Source organism: Phycodurus eques, chromosome 19, assembly GCF_024500275.1.
Source record: "Phycodurus eques isolate BA_2022a chromosome 19, UOR_Pequ_1.1, whole genome shotgun sequence".
NCBI lineage: Eukaryota > Metazoa > Chordata > Actinopteri > Syngnathiformes > Syngnathidae > Phycodurus > Phycodurus eques.
In genome coordinates, this window is record NC_084543.1 from 2,863,086 (window position 1) to 2,883,909 (window position 20,824).

The 20,824-nt window shown below is 43.7% G+C and overlaps 1 protein-coding gene across 3 annotated transcripts; it reads right to left on the reverse strand.

Moving 5' to 3' along the window:
- Positions 1-675: 675 nt before the first annotated feature.
- msh2 (mutS homolog 2 (E. coli)) lies at positions 676-18,053 on the reverse strand. Of its 3 annotated transcripts, XM_061706742.1 has the most exons (16): positions 17,834-18,053; positions 17,557-17,705; positions 16,582-16,851; positions 15,660-15,806; positions 14,882-15,031; positions 14,681-14,814; positions 9,021-9,220; positions 7,650-7,759; positions 6,919-7,042; positions 6,391-6,541; positions 6,200-6,297; positions 5,699-5,947; positions 4,647-4,851; positions 4,323-4,570; positions 2,608-2,777; positions 676-1,664 (listed from the first exon to the last, which is right to left on the reverse strand). In XM_061706742.1, the coding sequence occupies exons 1-16, from the start codon at positions 18,039-18,041 to the stop codon at positions 1,488-1,490; spliced, it is 2,790 nt and encodes a 929-aa protein (XP_061562726.1). In that variant the 5' UTR covers positions 18,042-18,053; the 3' UTR covers positions 676-1,487. The 3 variants fall into 3 exon arrangements, with proteins under 3 accessions (XP_061562726.1, XP_061562727.1, XP_061562728.1); XM_061706743.1 differs by lacking the exon at positions 15,660-15,806; XM_061706744.1 differs by lacking the exons at positions 676-1,664; positions 2,608-2,777; positions 4,323-4,570 and having other exon boundaries at positions 4,662-4,851; positions 5,699-5,927.
- Between the last annotated feature and the right edge of the window lie 2,771 nt (positions 18,054-20,824).

Here is a 20,824-nt window from a genome sequence, read left to right on the forward strand (position 1 = left end):
CCTCATGCAGCCTGAATCGTATGCATGTACCATAACATCTAGACTTAATATATTGTGAAGTATTCAATAACCATTATGTAGATGCTAGTTGAAATAAAAAAAAAAAAGGGGTATACTTTTTTTTTTTTTCTTTGGAAGACAAAAAAAAAAAAGAAACAGGAAACTTGCCATTTCTAAGAAAATAAAACTTTATTAGGTCAAATGTGTCTTTTTTTAAAATTATATTCAGGGGTGATTGTTTTGGTGGCGCCCTGCGATTGGCTGGCAACCAGTTCCGGGTGTACCCCGCCTCCTGCCCGATGATAGCTGGGATAGGCGGCGGCACTCCCGCGACCCTTGTGAGGAGAAGCGGCTCAGGTAATGGATGGATGTTTTGGTGGCTGAGTGGTTGGGACATCCACGTCGTTTACTTGCATCCATACTGATTTTCATTTTTGACGCTCACGTAACAGCTAATTTAAAAAAATCAAAATAAATTCACTTTTGATCCAAAACTATGCTACTACTAAAAAATGGATGGAGAGATTTTTGGGGAGATTGGCCACCTGGTTGGAACCTCAGCAAATACAGCTGTGTCTTTTTTCAAGATTCAGAAATGGAATAGAATGGATTCTTAACGCCTCATGTCACAGTTGAGAGTCACGGATTAAAATTACTTGGAAATCTCAATCTGAGGCACATCCAGGAACAAAGCTTTATTAACAAACTGTCCAACATACTGTCAGTGCTTCAGCGGCGGTCTAGAGATGAACAAAAACGTCACCATCCAGTCAAAGACAAGGTTTTGTGGAAAAAGGCAAACAAATAAATTGGATATCGTTAGCCGCACAGCATAGTTGAGTCATATTTAAATGTTTTCAGAAAACAAAAACAAAATTCACCCTAAAAAATAAAACGTCCTGTTGCTTCCATTCAACTTTAGGAGATTGCCATGACCTGGAGGACTGAGAATCTACACAAAGAAAAAAAATATTTTTAGCAAGCACGTTGGTATTTTTTATTGCTATTGTGACATTAACTTAAAAATTATTACGGCAACTATGCTATAAGGCTAACGATATCCAAAATAATATTTTGTTTTTTCAAGAAAAAAAAGAAGAATTGGGAGATACGTTTTTTTCTTTTACCATAACAAAAATTCTTAGGTCTGGATAAGAGTTAAAAAAATATATATACATTGAACATGTTTTACAGTTCTTTTTCCAAAATAAAAAATATGCACCGCCAAAGGGTTTATTTCCTTTATACACAAAACAAATGTTTTTGTTGTGTTTTGGGGAAAGAAAGCAGTAGCTCCACTTTGAGTTTCTCAAAAACTCAATGTATTATTGTTATTTTTTTGTTTTAGACTATCTTTCTTCCCCGAAACAGAACCAAAAAAAGAATTCTTTTGAATGGCAAAAAATAACGTGGGTTTTTCAATTTTAAGTCAAAAAAGGTGGACATAAATGTACTCTATGGGCGATGCGACATGAGAGTTAGGTCAATCAGGACGTTGTGACAGGAAGCAATCGCGCTAGCACCTCGGAGACGTACACGTTGTTTTTGGCGAGCAGCGCCTCCTTCATTCGCCGCAACGCCACCCTCACCTCGTCCTCCGTCATGGCGGCGGCAGGGAGAGACTTGGCTTCCTCCAGGAAGTCCTGGATCAAGTCTTCTCCGACCTGGTGGGACAAGACGGACGACGGAAGTGAGAGGCCGTTTTCAGGGTCGGACGTCGGCGCCGGGATCACGAGAGACGAGCCGCAGCGTACCGCACGACGCTCCCGTTTGGTGCTGCACTCTCTTTCGACACAAAGGTAGCTTGGGAGGTTTTCAAAAAGGTGGCTCGCAAAATAATTTACAAGAAATTAGGTCATATTGTATTTAAAAAATTGCATAGTGTTAACGTAGTAGCATAATTGCCCAAGTCGTTTTTTTTTTTTTTTACAAACAACAGCCTAGTTGATTTAAATCAATCTTTGTGAATCACAAACAACTGATACAAATCCCACTTTTTAACAAGCACATTTGTATTGATATTGTGACACTAAGTTTGACAAAATGAGAAATAAGCTATTCGGGTAAAGATATCAACATAATATGTAATAACATAATTGCCCATTTTTAATTTACGGTCACAATATCAATAAAACATGTTTGCTAAAAAAAAAAAAGTCTTTTCTTTCAAATGATTCCTCCCTCACAATTAAAAGCACATAAGACATGCATGTGACATCCCCTGCATAAATAAAGTAGTTGTTTCTCCAAACAAAAGGCCTTTCTGTACAAAAATATCTGACTTTACAGTATTCATATTTTTTCCCGGTGGGACAAGGCCTGACTAAATGAAGCTGCTCCCCCCAGAGAATGGAGAGAATAGGCAAATTTACAAATGCCAAACCGTGACTTTGCGGAGACTCACTGTATTCTCTGTCATTCTCTCAACTTTTCACCCTGACAAAACACAGCGAAACCTTTTGCTCTTGTAAAGGTTACAACTAACTTTTTTTTATGAATTTATAATTGTAACAAACATTTTCCTTGAAAGTAGGACGTTTTTATTCCTACGGTGGTCATAATTATGTTTATTGGCGTTGGGATTATGATCAGTTGACGCGCACTTACCCGTTTTTCGCTGCGCCGTCTCTTGGCCTCGGACCCGCCCCCCCTCGCGGACGCAGCCGGCTCCTGAAACTCTTCCAGCTCCTCGGCCTTCTCCTTCGCCATGGCGACCACCGACGGCGGGAAACGAGCCAACTCGGCCACGTGGATCCCGAAACTCTGGTCGCACACACCTGGAAGGAAGACGCACACCACGCATGGCCATTCTTCAGACTCTTGTAACCAAAGTCCGAATATTTTTTCGTTTTGATATCAAGGAATGATAGAAATATTTGTGAATTTCCCAAAAACTTTTTTTTTTTTTTTTTATAAACATTTGTCACAGATAGAGCTCAACATCATTAAATTGTTACTAAATCAGAACTATCCCGCAATTCCTTCAATGTGGAGTCAGAAAAATAGACAATTTAAAAATATATATATTTTTAAACATCGTTTTCATTTAAAAACTTAAAAAAAAATTATTAAAAAGAAACATTTTAACAAAAAAGTCAATGCATGATTCACAACCCAGGCATGAACGCAGCCGAAGGGGATTACTTTGTGCTACTAAGCATAACTATCCAACAAGTCTTTTGATTATATATACTTTTTTTTTTTTTTTTTTTTTTAATAAGGCAGTGCCACCTTGACTTCTGAGTTTAATTTTCTGCAATGAATCCATTCCTCTATTTAATACAAGTGGATTTAAAGAAATAAACTCATTTCATAAAGTGTCATTACTGTACGTACTGTAGTATTCGTGTGTTGGATGGGTCCCATTAAGGGGCGTGGCCTAGTAAGCGCCATCAGAAGCTGCCGTGCGGCCCACAGCAGCTCCTTGCGAGTGTTCCCCTTTGACTGTTTGTCGCTCATCACAAGTGCGACCTGCGATGAGCGCTTCGTTGCGCCGGGGGTCACGCGCCGCCCTTTGAAGTGCGGGCAACACATACCGTCTGCGTAGCCTCACCACGAGAAAAGAAACGAGTAACAATCCGGAAGAGAAACAAAAACAATTCAAAACAATAAATAAATAAAAGGTACGCAACTTGCTTTTTCAATTCAAATGCATTACAACAGTTGTTTCTCAAACCAAGTAGCACCAAAAAAAATAATAGTTTGCGCTCAAAGTACCACAATAATGACCAACATTTGAATACACATTTGAGTAGTAGACCCAAGTCATCTTAAAGTTAGAACGAAGCAGACGTTTTCGTCCTAAAAAGTATATTCGATATCATTGGAAGCCACTGTAACATTACGCACACGAACTTTAACACAAGGGCGGCCGCTATCGAATATTTTTAGAACTACTCTACCAATTAGCTGATCGCTTATTCAAGTATCGGATTCATCGGATAAAAAATGATTTTGCATTGAACAATTCAAGTACAAAATATGCATGAGATGCATTTTTGTTATCGTATTGTTATATTTTTGTCATGTTTATGTTAATTGTATTGAATTGTTTTGACGTTTGTGTTTTTATTGATCATTTTGTTTGTTTGTTAATTAGATTTCTTGATTTTATTTAAATTTTGTGCATTTTTGGATTTTTGTTTTTTTCGTTTGGCATGAAGACGACGCCCTTCAGTTGACAGGACTCGGATGTTTGTTGTTGAGTCACTCAACCGTAAACGGATCAAAGTTTCCAGAGCCGCCCCAGGAAAGGCAGTCAAAAGCCGAACCCTTCCGCTGACTAACAAAGAAACACGAAGGATAACTTGCGAGGTCCTGACCCGGCTTGACCCTGTAGAGCATGGTGAGCGTGTCGTGCGACGTCAGCGCCGTCACGTGCAGGTTGCGCACGGTGGGCCGCTGCGCCGCCAGCGCCGTCAGCTCGTGGAAGTGCGTGGCGAACAGACAGAAGCAGCCGATCTCAGCGGCGACGTGCTCGCTGATGGCCCAGGCCAGGCCGAAGCCGTCGTAGGTGGACGTGCCGCGGCCCAGCTCGTCCACGATGACCAGCGACTTCTCCGTGGCCGAGCTGCGGTCAAGAACGTCGACGTTACGATCGGGGGGGGGGGGCGGGGGGACGGCGCGAAAAGACGGCGCGATCCTACCGCAAGATGGCGGCCGTCTCCAGCATCTCGGACATGAAGGTGGACACTCCCTTCGTCTGGCTGTCTCCTGCCCCCACCCGGGCCAGGATGCTGTCAATCACGCTGAGCTCCGCCTCCTCGCACGGCACGAAGCAGCCGATTTGAGCCATCAAAGCGACCACGCCCACCTGACGGATGTACGTCGACTTCCCGCCCATGTTTGGCCCTGAGGGCAAAATGACGGACACAGAAAAACTTGAATAACAATTCAGCAATGACTTTGGGCCGGAAGTCAGTGTGAGGTTTCAGCTCGGCTCGAAAAAAGCACGATAGCCTGCAAATACATTTTTACTGTATTTTACTACAAATACAAATAGTATTTGTAGTAAAATAAACAACAATTTATTGTATTTTACTACAAATTCATTTTATGTACATTTGTGTACATATCTTGCTTTATTTTATCATCTGAGTGGAGAAAAGAATCTATTTTTAAATTTTAAAAAAGGCATCTGTGTATGTGTGGGCATATTTTTATGTGAAATGAGATTTTGTACCCGTTTTTCTATAATTTTCAGAAAAATATTTGTAGGCTTTCTGCGTGAAGAAACAACATTTAGATTTTTTTTTAATACAATAATTAAAAAAATACCAAACATACTAAACCAAAATTACATTTTTGGGTGCCCTTTTTATACGAGACAAGACTTTACCTATTTTATTTTATTTATAGAATACTTTTTTTACACGACCTTTGGACTTTTTTTTTTTCTTTTGGCCAATATTGTATTGCTCTCAGTGTGGAGAATTTCTTTTCATATTTTTTTAAATATTAATATTTTTTTAAATATATTTGTTTAAAAACATTTGCGCATTTATGGAGATAGCTCCAAAGGGGCCAACAAATAACACTTCGTGTCAATGCAATAAGTGGTTGTCCCAAAACTTTTGTCTCCATAGAATAGAAAAAAGGACTTGTGGATCTTTTTTTTTTTTTTATTCGAGAGGAGGCAAATTTTATTATAATGTAAAAAAAAAAAATGAAGGCTAAAAACAACAGCATGCGCGCTGACCTGTGATGATGTAGAAGCTCTTCTCCCCCTGGACGAAGGCGACGTCGTTGGGGATGAAGCACGTGTCGGCGTCCGTCTCCATGCAGGGGTGGCGCGCCCGCCGCAGCTCCAGGCGGCGGCGGCGGCCGTCGGGCAGCAGGCGCGGCCGCACGTAGGGCACGGGGGCCGAGACGGACGCGGTGGCGAAGCTGACCACCGCGTCCAGCAACGCCACCACGTCGGCCAGCGCCTGCAAAGGATCCACGTAGCCTAATTTGATTTTTTTTTTAAAATACAAAATAAAATGGACACGTCATACAAATAGTCATGCTATCGTTCCTTGAACAATAGAACTAATCAACAAAAATTAACTGCAGTAAGAAAAGTGGATGGCTGCATAAATTTCTTTAATCTGTCAAAGGTCAAGAGGGCCATGGCCCGCATTCACGCACACGCAGCTGATCACTTCCTGTCCAATCGATGGCGCGCCGGCATGACGAGAACATGCCGCGGATTTCGCACCTGAGGCGATGTTGATGATCTCTTTGACGATGGCGTTCTGCGCCTCCTCGTACTCCTCCCTGCTGCGCCCGTAGTCCTCGTTGAGCGCACTCAGCTTGCTGAGGAGACACGCCGGGTCCATGCACATAAACGCACACAAGTGGAAACAGCCACAAACACACACACACACACACACACACACACACACACACCTGTTTGTGAAGCGCACACCGTTCTTCTGCACATCCAGCATGGTGAACTTCTTGTTGTTCCTCAGGCTCTTCTCCTCCTTGCAGGTGATGCGCAGGTAGAAGCCCAGCACGGCGCTCGACTCCAGCTTCACCGTCTTGCCGGCCTCCAAACCTGCGATGGCGTCACCGTCACATGCTTTGATCTCCCAGAAAACAGACCGCGGCGGTCAACGTAGCAACAGTCCTGTACTGCAATTTAAGAGCGGAAATGTTCATCTTTCGAGCAGGAGACAAACTCCCTAATGTCCCGCGATCCCGCGGCCACGCTCGTTTCCACGCCGTCTGACGTCATAGAACCCTGTACACCGATTTGGGACAAGTCACACACTTGACCGCGAGACTTGCGATTGCCGAAGGGCCAGGAATTTTGAATTTATTCGGCTCTTCGCCACATGATTGCTGCACACTTTAATGGATTTTTTATGACCTGCGGATGATGTGTGTGTGTGTGTGTGTGTGTGTGTGTGTGTGCGCGTGCGTAGTAGTCACCTAGCTCTTTGGCAGCGGCGTTGAGCACAGCCTGCATGCTCTTCTCCATGGCGTCCATTTTCTCTCGCAGCTCACTCAACACGGGATCAAAGGAGGCCTTCACCAGGAACTCATGGTGCTCAATCTAAACAATGTCAAATAAAGTTAAAGTAACATTTCAAAAAAACAGGGCGGTGAAATGCACATCACCTATCGAGACCGCTCTATTAATAACTAAGTATTGCTAGGATTGCTGTAGAATACTTACAGTACTACCACAGTAGCACTTATGAGGTTTAATAACCTGTCATGAGGCTCCATTCATTTCAAATGTCACCAAAGAATTTGGGCCCGAAAGCTTCATCCTTCTAATCTAGTTTTAGAATCCAATAATTGAAGTTTGTTGGATCATTAAATTGTACATTTCCAACAGCCCTTGGTGGACTCCAACTGAAAGAGGTTTCACGCATGCCTGAGTTATCATGATGACACTGCCCCCCCCCCCCCCCCCCGCCCTCCACCACCCAAAAAAAAAAAAAAAAAAAACTCTTATGGCCACATAATTAAAACTGAGGAAAAAGTTGTCCGTGAAGGACGTTTTAATTACATTCCTGGACCTAAAAAGCAAACTATTCGGGCAACTTTACCACAGATTGAAGCATTTTAAAAACGTATCTTGATCTGCATTATAATCCAAGCCCACCCATTTCAATTTCATTTTTAAGAATTCGCTAAGTGTGAGAAACGCACACCTGGTTCATGTCCAATGTGGTCTCAATCATCTCCTGGTACTTGCTGAAGTCACTCTGCAGGTCCCTGAGGGGGGATATGAAAACCGCCTCCAGCAGGACCTGATGGTTGCCTAGGAAACACACCATCAGAGGATGTCGACGATTGCAAACATCTATGACATTAATTGACATACTATTTTATTCGCCCTTTATTTTTCAGAGAAATGACCATCATCGGACATGCTGTGAATCATCAACGCGAATGACGGCTTTGTGTTATATGACAGAAAGTGAATTGCCGCATCAGACAAAGAGCAATAAACGGTCCACTGCAAAGTATGATCAAAAGGGACTTGGAACCAAAGGGAGTAGCGCGACCAACCTATTCGACATTTCAAAACGGAGACACGCAGCCAACTGAGAGAAATGTTGCTCTGCACACAAGTGAGCTGGAAAACCTCAGACAGCATTAGCGGGATCATTTGCACATTATTTTGCGCGCATTTGATGCCCAATGACAAGGTGAAAAAGCAGCCATTTATCCATTTGTTGACCTACTTCAATGGTGGAAGCAGCACGGAATAAACCTCCCCCAGCTGCGTAATATCTAACAAATACCATCGCTACACATAAATGTAGCTCGGGAGAGAGATGGTATTTGTAAGCTATCGTATAAATATCAAAGATGGTTTTGTTGCGTGGCATGCCTAAAGCCTGATGTTGTAAACGGGCTTCTTTTCCTTTCCAAAATAAAAAAAAGTTTGATTTAACACCAGGCACTTATCTTGCATGTGCTATTTCTGTATTTAGGATTGGGTTTACATTTTCATGGACAAAAGTTTATTTTGTATGGAGGCAGCACCTTTGTTATGTTATGTTCAGGGACAGTTTTGTTATTATTACATATTAGGCCATCATGGACCGAGATCACCACTACGTTGAATATACCAGGTCGGTTAAAAGTGGTAGAAATGCATTTTTTTACAAAAGAAATGTTGGCTTAAAATAAAGCATAGCCAGACACACTTCACTTGTATCACATCTCGTCCTCATCACAAGCACAACCTTAAATCCAAAACTGCAAGAAAAGGCACCAGGCTACTTCCTGTTCGGTAGCTTAGCAACCAGTGTCAAATTATGGACACACTTGTGGAAGTTGATACAGTTAATGCTGGGGGAAAAAAATTTAAAGCCTGTGTTTGGTTTTAGGAAAAATACAGCAAATCCTAGAAGCGGGGACATTTTATGTTTGTTTTTATTTTCAGGCCTTGAGGACTGACAATAAAATGCTACCATATCGCTCAGCCCTATGAAAAAGTGAAAGGTCACTAGGACCCGTTAAGGATTAAAAAGAGGACAATATCGATGTTTCCAATGGGCGATTTTTGGTACCCGAATATCTTTCCAGCACAGCCACGAGCGCAGGGATGTGGCCAACGGCCTGGTGCACGCGGTAGCAGTCCTGCAAGGTGGCACTGTGGCGTTGGAACTTCTTGGCCAGACGCTGGAGATCGGGGAACCGCCGCAGAAGGTCCTCCTGGCACGTCTGCCTCAGCTCCGAGTCGCGCACCAAACTCTCCACCAGGTCCAGCCTGCACGGTGGAAAATCTCGTTAAGACTTCGGATCGGTTAGCTTCTAAAGCGCAGGTGTCAAACCCAAAGTCGATCCTTCGCATCTTTTTACGTGGCCTGCAAAAGTCATAATTTTTCCGTGATTTCTGTTAAAAAGAAGAAGAAAAAAAGCTTAACTATCGACACTGTAGTTGATGTTCTGACTTACACGCCCTACGTTTTCAAAAAGATTTGAATGAAAAACAATATTTGTAAATGCATCACGTACCAAGGGGTATTTGTCACGCATTATCTGCTTTATCGTATGGATCTGGTCCATGTCAGGCTGTCGAAGTGGTCTCGGTGTTGTAGTATCGGAGCATTTTTATGAGTCCAAGTACAGGCGTACAGTATTGGCACTAGTACAGGCATATTCAGAGTGCGTTGAATATATCGGTTTTGCCTTTTTTGTTCTCATTTTGCACCTAAAACTTTAAAAAGTTTTGCATGATAAAAATGCCGATCAAATGCAGGCGCAATTGTGTGAGGTAATTTGGAATATTGGCGTTCCAACACATAACATTATATCAGACAAGACACGTAACTGCCTCGTGCTCAAGTCACACGCTGCACTGTTGTGCTTGTCTAATTCCCACATTCCCTAAAAAGAAGAGAAACTATTGTTACAAACACAAAAATAAGATGCTGCTGTTAGACTAACTTTCATTAAATCTCACCCTGTTGACACAAAAGACACGCAGTTTGTTTTGCATTTTGATCCCTTCACTGTAAAAATGTAAAACATTAAACCATGGAAAAGAACCCAACCAGGATTTTTGGCATATTTATGTGGTTTCACTGTTCGAACTGGCCACGGGGTGACCATAACTGCAATGTGGTCCGTGATGAAAACCAGAAAGTTTGACTCACTCGGACTAAAGGGTTTTATTGTGTAACTGGTCTGGGGGTAAACAAGGGTGTTTATTGCAGTATAGTATAAAATGGAAATGAGAAAAGGGTGTGGGAGTGTGTTGCAGGAAAGCTCCCAGCAGGGTGCACGTGGAGGCTACAAAGAAAAGATGTCAGAGAAGACAAAGGCTGCGGGGGATTGCCGTAAACCGCGCCTGGAGCCGGCAGCAAACGGCCATCATTCTGCAGAGCAATGACGACATCAGATGGGACCATGGACCAATCTGACCACAGCGATTCCATACTTCCTCTTTTAAACATTGTGTAAGTCGGGGGCAGGAACAGATAGCTTCGTTCAGCCTGCGCTGTCTCTGCTGAGGCTAGGATAAGCGTAGCTGCTGAACCAGAGCTCTGTAAAATGTATAGACTCCTCTGTCAGTAATAAATTGGTTGACTTTTAACACGCCGTTATCATTGTAGTTCTTTCACGAAAACGAACACGCACGGAACCTCGAGAGTAATAGGTGATTATAAAATTCCGGTTCCTACAAATGGCGACCCCGTACGTGATCCTGGAAGGGCATTAGATAAAAAGATTGGACTGCAATCTCCCAGATAAAGAGTTGGGAGTTTTTACAGAAACGGCTGCCCGGACTGGCTGCTGGACGGTGAAATGTGGATCCAGGCGCTGAAAGAAGTTGACGGACAGCATGAGCCTGGCGTGTGCTGACGTAGGGAGATTGATTCGCGCCTGTTGCATTTCGGTTCATTCATCGGATAATATTTTGACACGGTCTGGTCCAAATACTATCAAACCTGAAATTTCATATGCCCCTTTTGCTCCTCCGGTGTTTTTGCGGTCATCCGTGACGCGATCCCGCCCTCCTAGCCGACGGTGACGAGGCGCCCGGACTTCTAACCTATCAGGGGTCCCAGTTCTCACTTCGGAAATTGCATAAGTATTTGGACAGATAAGACAAGGTCACAGCCTTCCGGTTTAAGGGAGGCAAATGTTATTTATAGAATTGCTTTGCTTGACACATTGCCAGCTGAAGTTAGGACTGAACTTATTCAAGACCCTGACCTCATGGAAGGGGGAGATAGCTACTTTAATCGTCACGTGTCTCACCATTTGAAACTTTTTGTCGACAAATCATCAGACGAGGTAAAGGACATGCAGGAACAACTTTTGAAGTTACAATTGGCCCAGGCCCGCAAAGTGGCCATTGAAAAACAAAATCTGAATAAATGGAAGCAGAAAAGCAGATGTGGATGGCGTAGGGGTCAACGAGGGGACGAGGCGGGAAGCGCTCGCCGACCTCAAGCGTGCTTCAACTGTGGTCAGTACTGGACACTGGTAGGGTCAATGTAATGCTCCCCGACCGATGCAACAGAGACCTCCAGTGGGACCCGGAGAGGCCCCACCCCAAAGAGGAGGCTACAGAGCTCCACGCGGCAAAGGTGGACGCGGCCCGGCACCCTAGCAACAGCGTCCGCAGCAGGCTCCGCAGCAACAACAGCCATCTAGCCAGTACTACTGCGATGAGGACCGGTCCGAATTCCCGATGAGCCCGGAGCCAGGGGGCGGAGGAAAGGCAGAGCCTCTTATCCCCGCAAAGGGAAGACGACCACCTTAATGAGCTTTGCAGGAGTGCCCATGAGTCTGCCGATTACGGCACAATTAAAGACTGAAATTGTTGTACTCTCCTAGTACTGAATGTTTTTTTAATTCAGGGTGCCACGGTGGGCGGGGAATATTGGAGCTTGTCACTTTGGCGCGATTCCATGGCAGACAGCTCTCGGACCATGAGGACGCCGCACAGCTGTTGAATTCGCTGCCGGACTCACTGTGGTCCGAGGGGCCTGCAGACGGGGGTCTATGTGCATCCGTGACTTCGGTAACGTTTGAGGTAGACCCGACTGCTTTTGTTAACGTTCCGTAGTATCCCTGTAAACAAGAGGCCGCTGAAGACATCGCGGAGAGCCAAATACTGAATTCCAAACGCTTTGGTCCACAAATGATTTTATGAAACCCTCCGCTCAAGCTGCAGAACTGCTGGCCATGTGCAGGCCACTGGAGTTATCTGAAGGTCAGAGTGTTACTATTTATTCATGGTGCGGCTGATGCTGCGGCTAAATTTAAAAAAATGTAGCAGGCTATCAAATGGACGAGGAAGGAAATTATTTTGTTAAACAGGATCAGTTAATTGACTTTCTCCCTGCAGTAACAGTTGATGTAGTGCGTGGCGCCAAAGGAAGACAAACGTGAGTGGCAAAAGAAAGATGCCGAGTATGACGACAAGGAGAAGCTGCGGTTTGGCCCTCGGAGAGGCCCGAGGAGACTGGTCTTAACTACAGGAAAGTTCATGTGGTTAGTGGTTGAGGAAGCACACGCCCCAACACATGAGAGTTATGTGTCAATGCTGTACAAGCTGCGCTTTTGGTGGCACCCTGATCTTCTGCGTAAGGTAAAACATTTTTGTCTTTTTTGTGATATATGTCAAGATTTCCGTGTTGGCCGTACAACGAAGGGGGAACCGCGACACACTGAGATGGGCCGATGCCAGAATGATGTGGTGGTAATGGACTGAACCGACAATGGCGGTCCCAGTCCACTTATTAATGATCGTCGACACATTTTCCCGATGGCCCGAAGGCTATCCTTGTGCGAATGAGGACGCGCCGTCTGTCGTCAAAGCGCTGGTTAACCATTATATCCCGACGCATGAGGTTCCACGAGTAATCAGATCGGACAAGTGGGACACAGACACGTCCTGCGCAGGCCTCTATTGTAGGGGGGGGGGGAAATCACGGACTAAGTGTGAATGGTATAAATATTCTGTGTGATACGTTTTTTAAATTGTGTACACAATATAAAGTAAACCCTAGAACTATGATGAATTATATGAATATATATATGTAAATATCGGTAAAGCGCTTTAAAGGGTACCCTGTTCTATTTATAACATAAATAAATAAGGTATACGTATTGTGTGTATACATGGGTATGCACACGATATTCTGGAAAATTAATTAAATAATAGATAAATGAACGCGTTTGCCCGGCGGATGTGTTATGGCCCCTTTAAAACCTGATTGGAGAGGGCCGCTGTAAGGCGAGGCACGCGGAGTTTGAATAAATGGCGTGCAAGTTGCTATCTGAGATGGGGAATGGGATTGGATATGTATGTAGTTGTATGTTCTCCCCGTGCCTGCGTGGGTTTCCTCCAGGCACTCCGCTTTCCAAATAATAATAAATAAAAAGCGGCACTCCGCTGTTTTGGACATACTTGGCAAATAAAGATGATTCTGATTCGAGCACGGAAGACAAAGAGGATTTTCCCATCTGTCTAGCAAGTCAATTTTGGGGAGCTTTATTTATTTGCATTCTGTCTCCCAAGTCAGGTTGATTACAATAATTTGTGGTCAATTGTAGAGCTACTTTTTTTTTTTAACAAAAAAGGGTAATAGGGTAAGGGTAAGAATATATAGTAAGTAAGTATATTAATAAGTACTAGTTAAGGCTTCTTGAGGAAATAGAAGACTGGAGAATCTGAGAAATCCTTTGGTGCGCCAGAGCTCTAAAATCGCAGGGAACTGGCACCAAATTGTTTATGACAGGACACAGGCGTCCCAGCTGGGGGGGGGGGGGGGGGAGAGATAATTTGCCAGATGTAATATTGGGAATTAGGGAAACGCTGATTTTGGTGTGATTCTTCGTCTATTGACATTAACAGTTTTGTGAAACAGGCTAATGATTAATTGGCGAATAAGGTTAATGTTGGGTGACAATTGCCGACTTGCTCCTTCTCTGGAGTACGTATACAGGAATTATGTATTCCACCCCTTTGGCAGGAGTATCTTTTGCAGAGTTGTGATTAATTTATATAAGGGTTTGTTTGCAGGTCTTGTCAGCTGGGCCTCTGCGACGGGGAACACGACCCGTTGGATCGTGTACGGTGTTGTGTGTGGATATTGTGTTTTGGTGTCATTTAACATGGCGGGAAATATATACATCCTGTATGTCTGGCCGAAGAAGGTCATAATCAGGAGTCTGGTGATCTCCCTCATTATAGTTACAGGAATCTATTTCGGAATGCCTTCAAAACGAGAAGAACAAGTGGAAAAGAGGGCCGTGAAGCCAACAGGGGCCCTAGAGTTGAATTACACGCTGGGGGAAAGGACGCTGGAAGGAGGAAAATTTTGCTGCTGCTACTAAATTCGAGTGGACTCGTGCCTACCAGCTGATGACGATTGACAATCTGGAGGGTGAGTGCCAGCGCTGGGACCGCGTATATCCTCTAAGGTAAAAGGCGCTCCCCTCTAGGATGCCAAAATGGTCCCGTCCCTACCTTGCATCTTCCAAAATAAGAGTAAGGTAACTTTAGGCCCCGATAAGAAACCTTACTGATCAATTAGCCACCCGGATCCACAGTTCTGTAAATTCACACTCTTCATTGACTATTAGGATGCGGCCCGATTGAGTAAGATGAGGTCTGATTTGTGGTGGATGTTCCGGTTCCTACAGTACTAAGGAATTTGCGATGTCACCGCAGAAGGGCACCAGTGCCAGAAAAGAGTAACTGGATTACCTCTCCTCTATTTTAGTTTTGTCTAGGAGCGGCTGTTTGATCCACTGGTTGACCAGCCTCTGTCCCTGAGGCGTGCGGCACTTGTTCAGCAGACCGGCCAACGAGTGGGCACCGCTGGTGTCGTCGGGTGCACCCTGCGGGAAGGCAAAGGTGTCATGAATAGGTGTAACAAGAATAATCTAAGTGAGTGGTGCGGCCCACCTGGAAGAGGTTGAGCGCCCTGACGGCAGCGTTGTCCAGCCTCATGTACTGACCCAGCTCCATTGAGGTCAGGCTGAAGGAGTTGAAGTTGGACTCGTCGGAGAGCAGCTCCAGGTAGCGCACCACTGCGGCCAAGCAGGACATGGCCACCTGCGCGGGAAAGCAAAGCAATAGGTCTCGTGCAGAAAAAGAAATTCCAATTACATTTGACATTATTACATGGAAAAGTGTAATGGACCACACTCCAAAGTTGACAAGCTCGCGAACAAGCAAGTGCACTTCAACCCCATTGACAAGCTTGCCCAAAAAAAAAACGCACCACCACCACAACGCCACTGTTAACAGGCGTTCCAAGCAACAAATCGCAGCCTGTCGACAAGATCGCGTCAAAAATACTCGCAACGCCCCATTGACAAATTCACCCAACAATCGATCACATCCTCCACTGACAAGTTCCCCAAACAACGATGGCATCCAACGTTGATAAAGTTCACCCAACAACCAATGGCGTCCCCTTGACAAGTTCACTCAGCAATCGATCACACCCTCCGTTGACAAATTCATCTCACATGCACGTTATGTCAAATAACGCACAATTGTTATTGTCTGATTCTCAATTAATCAATGAGCTAATCGGTGGAACGCTCAATTCTAAAAAAAAATGTGCTCTATAAATAAATGTGGGTGTTTATGTTTATTGTTGACAACATTTTCAGATTGGACCACAAAGGCTCCAAGTGGGACACTTCCCAGCATCGATGGAAACGGCGGCCCTCACCCGTTTGTCCAGCTCGGGAAGGGTGTTGCTGGCCACCGTCTCTCCACGTTTGGCTCTCAGCAGCCTGTTCAGGTCCTGGACCAAGTCCTTGCCACTGAACTCGGCTCGCTTCCTGTCCGAGACAAGCAGGCCGCCGCGCTGCACCACCTGCACAGCACCCACCACCCCAGACAAAGTCTTTACTGAGCATGTAGATTGCGGTCGTGACACAATGGCGTCTTTGTGCCCTCTCAAGCTGGCTGTCAGGCGTTGCCATTTCAGTCGACCAAAGGTAAATTGAGACCAACTCACGAGTGGAGCGAGTGATTGGCCGCAAGGCAGCCTAGCAGTGCTTTAAAAGAATAAAATGGAAAAAGCTGATTGGTTATTTGTTGCAAATGTTTACATACAAACTATTTTTGCACAAGTCAAAGAACGTGTTTTTGAAATGTTCTTTGATATCTACTGTATTCTATTTGTTTTACAAATTGATTATTTTACATTTTCTTCCATTTTTTTGTACATATTTAGGCACTTGGGGAGCTTTTTACCATTAACACTGAAATGTTTTGCTGGTCGGTCTTGTACTGTACTTGCATCATTAATGCAATCATATTGCATTAATGATGCAATATGATTATGATTACCCTACAATGCATCATATTGTTTGTATTGCATATTTTTAGTTTGCATCATATTATTTTGTATTTTTTATATTGCATATTTTTTTTATTTTGTAGTGTATTTTTATATTGTATTTTTATTTAATCATGTTAAATTTTTTGGTATAGTATTTTTTTTTTATTCAACCGTATATTTTTTTTGTGTGTTGGATCACGTGTTTTTACGTGTACAGTATCTTTTATATATATATATATATATATATATATATATATATATATATATTGTATCATTTGTAAAAGGCATTTGAAAACAAACAAACCTCCCGTAGCTTGTTGCCATCAGCGCTGTTCTCCCCCTGAGCGAGGAGACACTCTTTGGGACCGACCTGGACCAGCAGCGACTCCAGGTTGGAGAAGACCTCGTTGTCGGGGAACTCGCACACGCCCATAGTGCGTTGCGCCGCGTCCACGTAGCCCACGCCCACCACGCCAGCTGCGACGCGCACTGCTACAACGCCTGCGAAGCCTTCCGCGCCATTTTCGCCGCCAAACAAGATCTCCTCGAACTGGGTGAGGTTTCCTGGAGAGGCCTATGTGGATCGGGATAGGGCACAATTCAATATACAGAAGTCTGCCTTTACAGATATAATCAAGTTCGATATAAGGAGGTATTAATTCGATATTTATTAATGCTGTTCAGCAGCTTCTTTATCGTTTCAAGGACAAAGGTCTGCAACTTAGAAATCATTTTAACGGCCTTGGCAAGCGTTACAGCCTCTATCTACTCCTCCCGCTTCGGAATAGTACATATCGTAGAAGCACTACGCTCGTACTGTTTCGCCATGTTGACTAAACACACACCTGGATCATATTTTTCTATGATTTCATGCTTCAATTTAATAGCGCCTCATGCGTCGTTTTAAATTTCAGTTTCATTTGTGTATTGTTGTCTTTCACAACTTATGTACCAATAACATCTTTCTCCCATCTGCAGATGAGTTAAGGACACTATTTGGGGGGCTCTCAGTCTGAGCTCTGGGCCACTACGAGTACAAAAATGCGCAGTATTGTCAGCGAATGCCTCTTTCACAATGTCAAAGGAGGCCACATATGTTTGAATTGCAAAATCCTTGTATTGTCTCTCATTAGCCATAATAGGTGTACCTAATAGATTAGATTAGAAATAAGAATCGAGATAGATCCTTTATTCTTCCAGTGAGGCGACTTGAATTGTCACAGCACACATAAGCACTTACACATTGTGTAATGTAATAGTTCTTTAGAAAACCACAAACCTTGTACTCAATCTTCCAGTCGTGCTCCTTGCTGCTCTTGCTTTGGTTCTTGTACACCTCGACGCGGTACTGCCTGACCAGGAGCAAATCCCTCACAAAAGCCTCAAAGTTGAGCTTGCTCAGAACCACACTTTCCAATTTACGACTCCCTGGCGAAAGACGCATGCAAGGGGAAAATATGAAGGTATTTCCAACATTCAGAAGCTGAAAACACAAACGCTAGCCCATTCGGCATGTTAGCATGTGGCTACCTAAGGCTAAGCTACACCCAGCCTACCGGAACCCAAGTGCTTGATGACGCCCTTCGTCTTGAAAACTTCCTTCGCGGCGAATGCGGCGTCTTTCCCGTGGACCGTGTAGTAGTCGCTGCGGTCGAAGATGCGGAACGTGGTGTCTGGCTTGTCCGGCATGGAGAAGAAGAAGTTGAGGAAGCCGTGCTCGGCCGCGCTGTCCATAGAGAGGTTTTGTTTGGGCTGCACCGCCATGCTGGAATCTCCCGCCGCTGCACAAGACTCCAAACAGGAAGTGACGCAGAGGTTTATTTGTTTCAGTCAGAAACTTATTTATTGGATCTTTTTCTCTTTTATTATTATTAAATCGCGTTAAATTGTTAGTAATTGTCTTCAAGAACAAATTATGTGTACGTTTTATCATCCTGTCTCACAACTCTCATTTTCATCATGACGTCACACGTACTTCAGCGTGGAAAAGGCCTTCGCGAGCTCAAATGTACGGTAGATGAGACAGGTCGACGACCTGCAACAGAAATGCAAACCCCACAACACAAGGACTTGGAAAAGTTAGCTACAAAACAATAGCTTACCTTCACTTATTTTTTTCAACTTTATTGATTAATATTGGTGCAACTTCACGCCTCAATCACTTGGTCCATCGGCAATAGGATTCTATGTAATTCTACTTAATTGTGTCATTAACGCAATGTTTTTAAGTACAATACTACAGTGCTAGTATTAAAAATCAAAACAAAATGTTTATTTTTCTTTTTTCTGGAACGGATTAATGACAGGCGGCACAGTGGACGACTGGTTAGAGCGTCTGTCTTGCATGTTCTCCCCGTGCCTGCGTGGGTTTTCTCCGGGCACTCCGGTTTTCTCCCGCATCCCAAAAACATGCATTGTAGGTGAATTGGAGTCTCTAAATTGCCCCTAGGTGTGAATGTGAGTGCGAATGGTTGTTTGTTTATGTGTGCCCTGCGATTGGCTGGCAACCAGTTCAGGGTGTGTACCCCGCCTCCTGCCCGATGAGAGCTGGGATAGGCTCCAACACGCCCGCGACCCGAGTGAGGAGAAGCGGCTCAGAAAATGGATGGATTAATGGCATTTCCTTTCATTTCAATGAGGAAAGATGATTTGAGATACAAGTGTTTTGAGTTACGATTGTGGTCACGGTACGACTGAGAAAATCACCCACAAATCCTGCTGGATTAATTTGGATTTTTTTTCAGGGGGAAAAAAAAAAATCTGGCAGTTGACCCCCGAACAAGTTTTTAATCATCGTTTCAGTTCAGATCAGTGGTGGTCACTCACCTATTGTTTACAAACACTCGAAATAGGTCTATAAGTCTACATCCCGACATGCTCTACTTTCAGCAGATATTCCCGATTAGTTTCCAAGACTAACTTTCGAATAACTTTCCTGTGTAGTGCAACTTTGTCATCAAGACTGAGGCTTTGTAGAAGAAGCTCTCAGTAGCTGTCCACTTTGCGATTTAGGCAAATATCACCTTTGTGAAAAAACAAAAAAATAACTTTATGTCAAAACTGAGAGTGAGGCAGAGTGCGTTGTGCAGAGGAGAACAAATATAACGTGAAAAATCAACTGTGCGGCTGTGGCCAATGTTACGAGGGCTATGTCGTTATTCGGACAGTGGGAAGAATCATTGCTGTTGTTACTATTAGTCAAGAGAATGCATGTGCATGACCGTCTCAAACTGTAACCAATATTTTTGTATCTTTTTCCTGGAAACGGCGCGAATGCAAATGTCATGAGGGACGGAGCGTATCAAACGTTGAGAAATGGCTTCGGTGATGCGCTGAGTTGTGCGCAAAGGATCATGTGATGAGTGCCACCGTGGACTTGATGACGCCAAATGAAGGCTCTCTGGCAACATTTTTTAGCAGCAAATTTAAAACGGAACAGACAAAAAGATTTTAAAAAGCATGTTTCTTGGTAAGGCGGCACGGTGGACGACTGGTTAGAGCGTCAGCCTCACGGTTCTGAGGACCCGGGTTCAATCTCCGGACCCGCCTGTGTGGAGTTTGCATGTTCTCCCCGTGCCTGCGTGGGTTTTCTCCGGGCACTCCGGTTTCCTCCCACATCCCATAAACATGCGTGATCAAAATCAAGTCTGACAAAAGATCTAAAAAAAAAAGCTGCAACAAAATGACACGGTCCAAAGAAATTCCAGAACAGTCGAGAAATAAAGTAATTGGCAGTCTGGAAAGGGTTACAAAAGTCATTTCTAAAGCTTTAGGATTCCAGCGAACCATAGGGAGAGCCATGAGCCTGTAGTAACTGGGGAAAGTGTCTTTTAAATAGGTGTCAACTGTAAGGACTGTTGTTTCTAACCAGTTTGTCATAAAAAAAAATCTCTAAAACAGAATGATATATGGTACATTTTACCTACCCTATGTGTAAATGATACACTGAGGTACAGTTTATCATAAGTCAATGATAGATTGATATATGGTACATTCTCCTTACCATGTCAATGATACGCTTTTGACTTATTATACACTTCTTTACCATAAGTCCAAGATTGTTGACATAGTTTCTGTACCAGATGTCATACATGGTTGACCTATGATACCATTTTCCTAACGTTGTCAATCAATAGTTGATGTGGTAGATTCCTTGCCACATATGACTCATTTTTCATACCATGTCAATGATACAATGATTGTATTTTTTTCAATGATAGTATGTCAATAATAAGCAGGAAGTGACGGAGCGGTTTATTTGTTTCCATGGGAACAGTCAGAAACGTATTTATTGGATCTTTTTATTTTGTATTATTATTAAATCACGTTAAATTGTTCGTAATTGTGTTGAAGAACAAATAATGTGTACGTTTTATCATCCTGTCTCACAACTCTCATTTTCATCATGACGTCACACGTACTTCAGCGTGGAAAAGGCCTCCGCGAGCTCAAATGTGCGGTAGATGAGACAGGTCGACGACCTGCAACAGAAATGCAAAGCCCACAACACAAGGGCTTGGAAGAGTTAGCTACAAAACAATAGCTTA